The following is a 13,123-nucleotide window of genomic DNA, read 5'->3' as shown; positions in this document are numbered from 1 at the left end:
TTCTCCCATAACTCTGTTGGAGATGGAGAGCCGGTGGTTAATATGAATGCAAACAATTCACGAATTTGATTTGGATGTGACGTGTTGGACGCATATTAATGCATACATCCCGGTGTCGGTCGTTCGCCAATAAATTCAGAACTTGAAATGCAATACGGGAAGTGGCATGTGTTACGCCATTCACAAATCTCAATTGCTGGAAATACGTTGGACCGGGCACATTTACCAACAGAATACGAAGAAGGAAGATTTCATCCTGATTGGGATACACAGTGTACAGTCTGCCTATCGTAGTTTGTTTGAATAAGCCAGGTTGTCCGTCGACTCTCCTCGTTTGCGTCGTTCAAATGATTTTCTACTGACATTCCACATGTAATACGTAGGCACTTCCGAATACAGCAGTGTTTTTGCAAACTCATCATTTCACATAACGTGAAGAAAGCAGTTTACATTGTAGCTGGTGGATTCATAGCTGTTTGTTGCACATTTGCAGCTGTGAAATGAACGTGTTGTCCATTTTCTTGTTTTCAAAACAAAAAATACTAACAAAATATTTCAATTCAATAGCAGATTAATCGACACAGCTTAATTTCACCACCAATTAATAACCTCAGTTAAAAACAGTTAAAAAAAAAAAAAAAAAAACTATACCCACGAAATGAACGGTATGGTAAACAACACAGCTCAATTCCAACACAATGTCACACAAAATAATTAAATCAAAATGAAAATAAAATAAAATCTACGAAAATTCATTTTATCAATGCAATCGGAAACATTGAAATGGTATCAAAACATATTTTGTATTGTGTGTGTTGCTCTGATGTACAACAGATGACGCTGTTTTTTAAAAAATGTTTTTACCTATCACAGGTGTGGCATCTAAATAGTTCGTATATAAAAACATGCCCGTATTCGAATGGAACGTTGTGTGAAAATTTCAAAGCAATTGGTGGAGAACTTTTGGAGATTATAGTGCGTGTTGCTCTTACATCCTACAGATGGCGCTGTTTTTCAAAAAAAGCATATTTCTTCCTGTCACAGGTGAGGCATGTATAGAGTAGGTATATAAAAACTCGCCTATTCGTATGCAACGTTGTGTCAAAATTCCAGAGCCATTGGTAAAGAGGTTTCGAAGATTTCCCTCACACGAAAAGCACATGAAAAACAGTATAAAAAAAACATGTTTTTACCCGGCACAGATGTGACATCTATATAGTATGAATATAAAACCCCGCTCGGATGCGAATGGAACGTTGTGTGAAAATTTCAAAGCAATCAGTGAAGAACTTTCGGAGATTAATGATTTTGAACAAACGAACATTTCCATTTTTATTTATAAAGACTAGCTGTACCTGGCCACGCGTTGCTGTGGCTCAGCAACGCCACAGCAACCTTCCCCTGTCCCCTAGTCCTCCCCACCATCCCCTCCTCCCCTGTCCCCTCTTCCTCGCCACCATCCCCCAACTCTCTCATTCCCTCGTCCTCCCCAGCATTACTTCCCACCCCAGTCCCCTCATTCATCCCATTATCCCCCACTCCCTTCCCTTCGTCCTCCCCACTCCCTCGTCCGATGCATTCCCAATTTTTTTTTTTGTTTTTTTTCTTTTTTTGCAGGGATAATCCTGCGCGGGCCCTAAGCCTCTGGCTGGCCCACTAAGTGTTGCTTGTTTCTGTTTTACTTGGGCGGAGTATGAGTGTTTATGACTCGTACGGTCTCTTCAGTAAGATTTTGCCATATGTGTTTAACAACTTCTTCTGCTCTGTTGAATCTAAGTTGAAATCTTAACGGGTTTGTAACTGTGCACTGTGTTAGATAATGTTCCAGTGGTCTGTCGGGCATTTCTCCACAGTGTTGACATTTCCTCTCATCTTCCGGAACCTGTAAGCCTATTTCCCATGCACATGGGTATCCAAGCCTGATGCGATGTAAGTGCACTTCTGTTGTTCTACTGCCCCCTTTCATCAAACTAAGTGGTTCGTAGTTGGTTGAATTCTTGTACCAACCCGCAGATCCTGATGTTGCAACTGCTGTGTTGTGGTAACTGTACATCTTTTGCATTGCTCTGTTTCGAATTACTTTCTTCATCTGGGATAGACTCTGTGGTATGTAAATGTCTACATTTCTCCTCTTAGTAGCAAGTTTTGCAGCTTCGTCTGCAATGTCATTTCCTATTATTCCCACATGACTTGGCACCCAGTTGATAAGTACCCGTCGGCCTTGTCGTTTGAGTGTGTGCATGAATGATAAGACATTTGTGATCAGATGGATGTTATCACATATGTGTTCTTGTTGCAAGGTTTCAATGGCGGTTCTCGAATCTGTATGTATGATAACATGTTGTCGGTGTTCAGCAAGAGCATGTTCCAAAGCCTTTTGAATGGCTAGCATCTCTGTTTGTAAAGTCGAACACCCATTTGAGAGCCTCCAACTATTTACAGAGTTTCCTGCTTTAACTGCAGCTCCGGTTTCTTGTCCCTGCTGGTCTACTGATCCATCTGTGAAGTAAGTGAAGCTGTCGGATGCCATGTTTGCTTCTATATGCATCTGTGCAATGTTATGTAGCAGATGAGGATTTGTCTGGTTCTTCTTTCATTCCCAAATGATCTGATATGATTTTCATATCACAAAATTGGGAACATCAAATGATCTGATGTTCCCGTCACTGAAAAATAAGAACAGTTAAAAAAAATGAAATGAAAACTAATAAAAAAATGAAAAAATAAACTATACTCACGAAATGAATGGTATGGTAAACAACACAGCTCAACTCCAATGCACTGTCACTCAAAATAATTAAATCAAAATGAAAATAAATCGAAATCTTTGAAAATTCAATTTATCAATACAATCAGAAACCCTGAAATGGAATTGTAACATATTTAGTATTGCGAATGTTGCACTTGTGAGCAACAGATGGCACTGCTAAAAAAAACATGATTTTACCTGTCACAAGTAAAACCATGTTTTTACTCTCTAACTGGCATCTGTTCTTACTCGCTATCTAGGTGACATCTATACTTCTACTCACGAAATGAATAGTGTGGTAAAAACACAGCTCAATTCCAGTGCAATGGTACACACAATAATTAAATCAAAATTAAAATAAATCGAAATCTATGAGAATTCAATTTATGAATGCAATTGGAAACATTGAAATGGAATTGTAATATATTTAGTGTTGCGAATGTTGCTCTTACGTGCAACAGATGGCGCTAATTTAAAAAAAACAAACATGTGTTTACCTGTTACAGATGTGGCATCTATATAGTAGGTATATAAAGACAAGCGCATATTCGAATGGAAAGTTGTGTCAAAATTTCAAAGCAGTCGGTGAAGAACTTTCGGAGATTACAGTGTGTGTTGCTCTTACGTCCAACAGATGACTCTGGTTTTCAAAAAAAAAGAATGTTTTGTCTTTCACAGGTGAGGCATGTATATAGTAAGTACATAAAAACACTCGCCTATTCGAATGCAACGTTGTGTCAAAATTTCAAAGAAATCGGTAAAGAGGTTTCGAAGAATTCCTTCTCATAAAAAACACAATCTTTCAAAAAATAAATGTTTTTCCCGTCACAAACGTGACACCTATAGAGTTTGTATATAAAAACCTGCTCGGATGCGAATGGAACGGTATGTAAAAATTTCAAAGCAATCTGTCCCCCCCCTCCCTCTCTCTCTCTCTCTCTCTCTCTCTCTCTCTCTCTCTCTTTCTCTCTCTCTCTCTCTCTCTCTCTCTCTCTCTCTCTCTCTCTCTCTCTCTCTCTCTCTCTCTCTCTCTCTCTCTCTTTCTCTCTCTCTCTCTCTCTCTCTCTCTCTCTCTCTCTCTCTCTCTCTCTCTCTCTCTCTCTCTCTCTCTCTTTCTCTCTCTTTCTCTCTCTTTTCTCTGAATTTTTGTCATCTTATCTATCTGAGTCCCTGTTTTTCTGTTTGTCTCCCGCCAAAAACACGACGAAACTACGACTTTGTTACAATGTTTAAACAAGTGGTTACAACTATCTAAAAAGTTGTAACAACTATCGGACAAATTTTAACAACTATCAAACAAGTTGAAGCGATTTTCTAAGACGTCAATTTTGTTTATAAAAATGTAACAAGTTTTTATCAAGTTGTAACAAGGAAACAATAGCGACCGTTACGTTGTTTGTTTACAGGTCTGTTTGTCTGTCTCTCTTTCTATCCCTGTCTGGTTCTCTCTTACTCTCTTTCTCCCTCACTCTCTCCTCGTAACTAAATAATTTTATTACCTAATTATTACAAAAAATAAATAATTTGCATTAATGTTTTAAAAAGTTGTTCTAAAACTGTACATTATAACAAAAAAAAAAGCTTTTGTTAACACTTTTTAGCCTCGCATTGTAAATCGTTTCTAAAACTTTTCAAAATCATGTTTTAAAAATGCAATTTAAAAAAAATACAAAATGTAATTTTTAAATGTTCAAACTTAAATAAAAGTTTGCTGGTGTAGTGGGCAAGCTAAATTTGAGCAAATATATAAAAAATTTTGCTCTGAAAGATGTTTTACATAAACACACACAAGATCACCCAAATTTTCAAAATATTACTAACCTCTTCAGTGACTCGATCAGGAGCAGAGCAGAGCGTCACCACCACCATAAAGTTCCACACCAAGTCACGGGTGAAGTAGATCAGGCCGTCTTGAATCATGTTAGCAGAGGTCAGCAACACGAAGAAGATGAGTGTGATGAGGATGAGGAAGCAGACCATGATGAAGATGACGGGGGCGGCGAAGTAGGTGTTGAGGGAACTCTGGCAGTCATGCAACTTTCGCACCAGACACACAGCTTCATCCACGTCTCTGGCGGTCAACCTCCGGCGGGTCCAGTGGTCCTCAGCCTCATCCATGTGTGGACCAACGGCGACAGAAGAAGATGATTTAACTTGGACGACTGTGAGTGAGTCTTTATCCAGGTTGGTGAATAAGGTGAACGACTTCTTATGTAAAATTTGAAAAAATTTCTAGAGTGTGATAACTCATTAAATGACTCTCTGGTCTCGGTAAAGACAAACCAGGACTGAAGGATTAAAATTACTTTAACAATACTGCACGTTGCAAAGAAAAGGTTGTCGACAAAAGTATTCTGCAGGTGAGGAGCACTGTGGTCAAGAACCACATTAACTTGATGGATGAGTCAGGCTACGCCAGGACTCCTCACTATGAGGGGAATAAATATAAACAGCCCCAGTAAGAAGTTGTTGACCCTGCCCAGCCACTGAATGACTGACAGTGTTGACATGGATGTGATTATTACATGATATCTGTTGTAAATTTTCATATTATATAAAGTTTCAGTAATCAAAAACTGACATTAAATTCATTGTACTTGCCCAGGACGAGACCACCAGACTCGGGCTCCACCTTGGAGAGCAAAGAAATCTGGCAGCTCGAGAAGACTTAGACTTGCTGGCAGCAAAACTCTTCCTTCCCTCTTGACTCACGGTCTCCAGCGACCCGCGGGTTTCCCATTTGTATGGCAATCCTCCAAATAGTCGCAAAAATAAGCAGCATGAACGAAATACCTTCAATATGGATATTCCCATGCGGGGTTTCCAGGGTGTGATGGCCATGTTGTCAGCAGGTCAGCTGTGAGCCGGTGGTAGAGGGTACGGTCAGTTGTGAGCCGGTGGTAGAGGGTACGGTCAGCTGTGAGCCGGTGGTAGAGGGTACGGTCAGCTGTGAGCCGGTGGTAGAGGGTACGGTCAGCTGTGAGCCGGTGGTAGAGGGTACGGTCAGCTGTGAGCCGGTGGTAGAGGGTACGGTCAGCTGTGAGCCGGTGGTAGAGGGTACGGTCAGCTGTGAGCCGGTGGTAGAGGGTACGGTCAGCTGTGAGCCGGTGGTAGAAGGTACGGTCAGCTGTGAGCTGGTGGTAGAGGGTACGGGCAGCTGTGAGCCGGTGGTAGAGGGTACGGTCAGCTGTGAGCTGGTGGTAGAGGGTACGGTCAGCTGTGAGCCGGTGGTAGAGGGTACGGTCAGCTGTGAGCCGGTGGTAGAAGGTACGGTCAGCTGTGAGCCGGTGGTAGAGGGTACGGGCAGCTGTGAGCCGGTGGTAGAGGGTACGGTCAGCTGTGAGCCGGCGGTAGAGGGTACGGTTAGCTGTGAGCCGGTGGTAGAGGGTACGGTTAGCTGTGAGCCGGTGGTAGAGGATGCGGTCAGCTGTGAGCCGGTGGTAGAGGGTACGGTTAGCTGTGAGCCGGTGGTAGAGGGTACGGTTAGCTGTGAGCCGGTGGTAGAGGATGCGGTCAACTGTACATGGAGGCAGGAGACTCACTGGGAGGCAGATTGGCCGCGCCCCCTCCTCGCCCCTCGCGGTAATGGTTATCAGCAATTCAATTCAATTTCTTTATGATGCACCCTATACCCATCCCGTGGGCGGTGGTGTAAAGGATTACAGAGGCACATAATCGGTTCAGGAAGTGAACCTTCTAGTCCATTTAGCTAATCAAATACAATTTTTTGATGCTAGTTACACAATTATTAATGTTATATATATATATATATATATATATATATATATATATATATATATATATATATATATATATATATATATATATATATATATATATATATATATATGTCGTACCTAGTAGCCAGAACGCACTTCTCAGCCTACTATGCAAGGCCCTATTTGCCTAATAAGCCAAGTTTTCCTGAATTAATACATTTTCTCTATTTTTTTTTCTTATGAAATGATAAAGCTACCCATTTCATTATATATGAGGCCATTTTTTTGTTATTGGAGTTAAAATTAATGTAGATATATGACCGAACCTAACCAACCCTACCTAACCTAACCTATCCTATCTTTATAGGTTAGGTTAGGTTAGGTAGCCGAAAAAGTTAGGTTAGGTTAGGTTAGGTAGGTTAGGTAGCCGAAAAAACATTAATTCATGAAAACTTGGCTTATTAGGCAAATCGAGCCTTGCATAGTAGGCTGAGAAGTGCGTTCTGGCTACTAGGTACGACATATATATATGTCGTACCTAGTAGCCAGAACGCACTTCTCAGCCTACTATGCAAGGCCCGATTTGCCTAATAAGCCAAGTTTTCATGAATTAATATATTTTCTCTAATTTTTTTCCTATGAAATGATAAAGCTACCCATTTCATTATGTATGAGGTCAATTTTTTTTATTGGAGTTAAAATTAACGTAGATATATGACCGAACCTAACCAACCCTACCTAACCTAACCTAATCTATCTTTATAGGTTAGGTTAGGTTAGGTAGCCGAAAAAGTTAGGTTAGGTTAGGTTAGGTAGGTTAGGTTGTCGAAAAACAATTAATTCATGAAAACTTGGCTTATTAGGCAAATCGGGCCTTGCATAGTAGGCTGAGAAGTGCGTTCTGGCTACTAGGTACGACATATGTGTATATATATATATATATATATATATATATATATATATATATATATATATATATATATATATATATATATATATATATATATATATATGCGAACAAGCCTGAATGGTCCCCAGGACAATATGCAACTGAAAACTCACACCCCAGAAGTGACTCGAACCCATACTCCCAGGAGCAACGCAACTGGTATGTACAAGACGCCTTAATCCACTTGACCATCACGACCGGACAAAATGAGGTGATAGCCGAAGCTATTTGAACCACCCCACCGCCGGCACTCGGATGGTAATCTTGGGCATAGCATTTTACCAAATCACCTCATTCTTTGGGGCACACGTGAGGAACACAAATGCGAACAAGCCTGAATGGTCCCCAGGACAATATGCAACTGAAAACTCACACCCTAGAAGTGACTCGAACCCATACTCCCAGGAGCAACGTAACTGGTATGTACAAGACGCCTTAATCCACTTGACCATCACGACCGGACAAAATGAGGTGATAGCCGAAGCTATTTGAACCACCCCACCGCCGGCACTCGGATGGTAATCTTGGGCATAGCATTTTACCAAATCACCTCATTCTTTGGGGCACACGTGAGGAACACAAATGCGAACAAGCCTGAATGGTCCCCAGGACAATATATATATATATATATATATATATATATATATATATATATATATATATATATATATATATATATATATATATATATATATATATATATATATGATGTATATGTGCTGTGTGAATGTCCTGGGAAAGTGCAGGAGTGGCGGAAGGTGCCTAGAGTGGACCATCTCAACAAAAACGGATGAAAACAGGTGGGTGTGCAGTGTATGGAATACAACGGCAGTGAGGGCCACGCTGGCGCCCTCTAGGCCTCCCAGGCTAAGGTATGGGGGAGTAGGGGGTGTCGTTGTTCGGTCGGGCGAGGGGGGGGGGTCACCCATGTGCCACCCAGTGTTAATAGAAATACGTATGGAAAAGAAAAATGAAAATAAAAATCAGCAATCATGGTCAGAGCTAATAGAGCTCACAGTGTGTCGGATTACAAGTGTTTGATTCATTCACCATTGTGCAGTGATATACAAGAAAATTATACCAGTGTTTAAGTGTCATCCAGACCCCCCTCAAGCTGAGCGAGGCCCGGTCAACCCCCACCTCCTCCCCGCCCGCCGGCCTGACCGCACCACTGTACCTCCTGCCATCCCACCACCCAGCCCACCCTGCGCCTGGGTGTCTCCCACCCACCTATTCACTGCCCACACAGTGCTTGTGGCTGGGATGTGCTACCCTCCATGCACCCAGATATGGCACAGGTTACAACAGGCATTCAGGTTCCTCCCGAAAGGGAGGGAGACACAAGTACTCATAGGAGTGGTGAGTGTGAGGGACAGCTAGCCACCCCTCCTGCCACCACCCGTGTCCACCTGTTAAGGACCGAGCCCAGCGTCGTAGCACGGAGCTGTGACGTTCACGCCATCTGTGAGTCTGCTCCCGAAACCCCTTCCAAATGGACTACGCCATCTAGTGAGGACGAGATATACCGGCCACAGGGGCTGGTTTCCCATCTTAATCAGCTCGGAACATAGCTGCTGCTGACCTCTGGTGAGGTGACGCTTAGACAGCAACGCCATCTATGGAGTGGATAGGTGGGCGTTTGTCTAAGCCTGTAAGTGAGGTGCCCTAGAGTGTGCCTAGTACTGATGATGTGTCTGATTACAGAGTCGACCTGGGACTGCTGGATTGGACGATGGGCAGTCTACCCAAGGCAGCCATAGTATCTCCACGTGTTTGCTGCAGCAGCTGTGAGTCACCCCCCCCCCCCCCGGATGAACACTGTTGTGTTAGCCTGCCTGTGAGGTGGCAGAACCAGGAATTGTCATACCCGGGGCTGACTGGTGGAGAAGACTAGCCACTGGGGTGTTGTGGTGAGGAGAGTGATCAGTGGAATCACACGAGGCTCCTGCCTAGGGCTCACAACCCTAGTATCGGTCGTGGAGTGGCCTACGCAGTAGAGCTGATTGGAACCTGCCAGCTACAGGCTGGATCTGTGGTTGAAGGCCTCCACGACGGTGCACCCAGTGGGACTGTGATTTGGCTGGCCTGTGGCCAGGGTAGACTCGCCGAGGGAATTGAAGGATTCATCGTGAGACCACAAGAAGAAAACCAGGGCTACTCATCTTGAGCACCGTGAAACGTCCTGAGTCTTCGGAGGAAGACAAGTGATTGTAAATAAGTGTAGTCATAGTAACCGCGTGTGACTGTTTATATATTTATTTAGTGGTGGTGGTGAATATATATTTAATTTAGTGAATTTGTATCCCTTCCCCTTTAATTTACTTGCATTATGGAACACACCCCTTGAAAGCCACTACTAACTTGGGGCCGGATACCCAAACTCTAATAACATCAGAGAAAGAACCCAGTTGCGACCCAATAGGGTCGTAACACCACCCCTGCCGCCACCACCCCTGTCATCCCTCCCACGCCGGCCGCCCGGGGGATGGAGGGGCCTCCACCAACTAACCAGGAACCCCTCAGCCAAGAACAGGGTCCTGGGAACAGTGCACCCAGACGTGCAACCAGAGGACCCAGACTCAGAGGAACGTGTCGGGTGTGTGACGAATCACACAGCCTTAGAAACGATGGAACCCTACGTCAACACAACGGCTTTGAGGGTTCATGGACGGAACCTGTAGAGAGAGAAGCCCCACAGGTCCCCCAGGCACCCCCACACATCCCAGCAAACTTCATGTCATCAGATGACCCCCTTGGGGTCATCAAAGCATCCACCACCAGAACTCTTCCCCACATTCCTAAAGCAGCGCGCCCATTTGCAGCAGGGAAATATACAGACCTTTTAAGGAAAGTAAATGAACGGTCTGAAAATCTTAATGCTGCAGCCACCATCAAAGCATGGCATAATTTGCTCCTGTTTGGCAATATTTGCTTAGGCGTACCTGCAAGAGGAGGCAAGTCGCTAGCCTCATCAGTCACTAGGGCAATAAATAATTTCCCCAGAGCTGACAACGTGATCCCCATCCCTCCTCAACGCAAAAACCGTCGTGGCAGACCCAAGAGTTCCAATGACAATTTTAAACTAGGAACACAAGTGACCAAAAAAATTGAAGAGGGCAACACAGTAGGGGCAATTAGGTTACTTATCAGCGAAGACACAATCGCCCCTAGAAATACCGCTACCGCCAACTCGCTGAGAGAGAAGCACCCTCCTAGAGTACCATGGGAACCCACTGCTCAGGACACAAATGTCCCAGACATGGGACCTCTATTCCTCCAAGCGTCAGAGGTATACAAAGCCATCATGTCATTTCCGCCAGGCTCGGCAGGGGGATACACTGGAGTAAGACCTCAGCACCTCAAGGAGATGGTAAACCCAGTTCTCGAAGTTGCCGAGACACTATTGTCAGAGATCACGAAGTTTGTCAACGACTGCCTCTCTGGGTTGATCCCAGATACAATTAAACCCTTTTTCTTTGGAGCATCCCTTTGTGCCCTCAAGAAGAAAGATGGTGGAGTCAGACCCATTGCCGTGGGTAACACACTTCGGCGCCTTGTTGCTAGGGCAGCTGTCAGAAAAATTAGCATAGACGCTGCGACGATGCTTCGACCCCATCAACTAGGTTTTGGTGTCCCCCATGGCTGTGAAGCAGCAGCTCATGCAGCACGAGCCTATATCAAGCACCTCCCAGAAAATAAGGCACTAATTAAATTAGACTTTAAAAATGCCTTCAACCAGGTAAAAAGGGATGTGGTACTGGAAGCAGTTCGAACAAGCTTTCCTTCTCTACTCCCCTTCGTCTCAGCAGGGTACAGTAGGGAATCGACGCTGCTGTTTGGGGAACATGAAGTTGTTTCTGCAGAAGGTGTCCAGCAGGGAGACCCACTTGCCCCTTTTCTTTTTTGCATGGCTGTTAAAGAGGTCACAAGCAGGTTGACCAGCGAACTCAACATCTGGTTCCTGGACGATGGCACCCTGGCAGGGACACAGGAGTCCCTGCTAGAAGATCTACAGCTGGTGAAATCTAAGGGAGAGGAGTTAGGACTCACCCTAAACCCATTAAAGTGTGAAATCATCTCATCTAGCCAACCAACCATAGATGCAGTGCGAACCATATTGCCAGGAGCCCAAGTGATCGCTCCCACCAACAGTGTGCTGCTAGGGGCACCTCTGGGCTCGAGCGCCATTGAGGTAGTCCTTGAAGAAAAGCTGAACGACCTGAGGAGGATGGAGGGAAGAATAGGGGCTTTGGACGCCCACGATGCTTTGTACCTTCTCACAAGGTGCCTGGCTTTGCCCAGACTGACCTATTTCCTAAGGTGTGCTCCCTCCTTCGACAGCCCAAAATTAACAGAATATGACACACTCCTAAGGTCAATAACCGTGAAAGTGTTAAACCTCTCCCTGCAAGATGACCATGGGACCAAGCAACGCTCCCAGTTAGACTCGGGGGAATAGGTATTCGCAAGGCGACACAGTTAGCATTGCCAGCATTCTTATCCTCGACCAGTGCAACAGGTGAATTAGTTAAGGAAATACTACCGGAACACCTTAGAGACTCCATTGGGATTCATGATCCCAAATTCGCGGAAGGAGCCGGTCAGTGGGACACTCTCGTCAACTCTCATCCTCGACCGACTTTTCCAAATGGCTGCAAACAGTCCAAATGGGATAGCCCCATAGTGGAGAACATCGCCACATCATTGCTGGAGGCAGCTTCCAGGAAGGACAAAGCGCGTCTTCTAGCTGTGCAAGCGCCCCATGCCGGGGACTTCCTGTTGGCAGTCCCTAATTCCGCCTTGGGCACCCGCCTGAACCATCGGACCCTAAGTATTGGTGTTGCTCTGCGCCTTGCCGCCCCTATCTCCACCGAGCACCGGTGTATTTGCGGCCATGCACGGGCAGACCAATACGGCAGCCATGGTCTCATCTGTCGTAAGACACAGGGAAAGATTGCCAGACATGAAGCAGTCAATGACATCATCAAGAGAAGTTTGGCTTCAGCTGGGTGCCCAGCACAAAGGGAACCTCAGTTGTGCAGACCTGACAACAGCCAAAAACGCCCAGATGGAGTTACCCTGCAGCTGTGGAGGGAAGGTAAACAGGTCGTGTGGGACTACACGTGTGCATCCACATTGGCTGATACCTATCTACCTTACAGCGCAGCTGAGGGAGGCGGGGCGGCCACCTTCAGGGAGACCCAGAAAACTAACAAGTACAGGGACCTAGAACGTTGTTACAAGTTCGTGCCAATAGGCTTTGAGACTCCGGGCGCCTGGGGTAAATGTGCACTTAAGTTCCTGAAGGAGCTGGGCGAGGAACTCATTGGGAAGACTAGAGACCCAAGAGCGGCCAGTTTTATGTTCCAGCGCCTCAGTGTCGCTGTTCAGAGGGGAAATGCGTGCTGTATCTTGGGTACGCACCCGACTCCCGAGGAGCTGGACGAGGTCTTCGAACACTGATTGGTATATTGTTATATAAGTGTGTGTTTTCTGTAAACTGTAGCATTGCAATAAAATCAAATAAAAAAAAATAATAAGGGTGGTAGGAGAGGAAAAGATTAAAGTATTCAGTGAGAATCCACAGGGTCTTCTCTGAACGCTATTTATTTTCTTCTTCGAGGATGTGGGTCCCTTTAATTAAACCAGTGGTGGTATCCCTAATTATATATATATATATATATATATATATATATATATATATAT

At 44.6% G+C, this 13,123-nt stretch overlaps 1 protein-coding gene across 1 annotated transcript in view; it reads right to left on the bottom strand.

Annotated features, from left to right (window-relative positions):
- Positions 1–5,544: 5,544 nt before the first annotated feature.
- Positions 5,545–13,123, bottom strand: part of LOC138354850 (uncharacterized) — a 25,801-nt gene continuing 18,222 nt past the window's right edge. The window contains exon 2 of the mRNA XM_069309347.1: positions 5,545–6,325. Within this exon, the coding sequence (XP_069165448.1) occupies positions 5,545–6,325 (781 nt within the window). The remainder of the gene's footprint in view (positions 6,326–13,123) is intronic.

The sequence above is a fragment of the Procambarus clarkii genome, chromosome 6 (genome assembly GCF_040958095.1).
Source record: "Procambarus clarkii isolate CNS0578487 chromosome 6, FALCON_Pclarkii_2.0, whole genome shotgun sequence".
Taxonomy (NCBI): domain Eukaryota; kingdom Metazoa; phylum Arthropoda; class Malacostraca; order Decapoda; family Cambaridae; genus Procambarus; species Procambarus clarkii.
The sequence above is the reverse complement of the archived record's forward strand: the minus strand, read 5'-3'. Positions and strand labels throughout refer to the sequence as shown.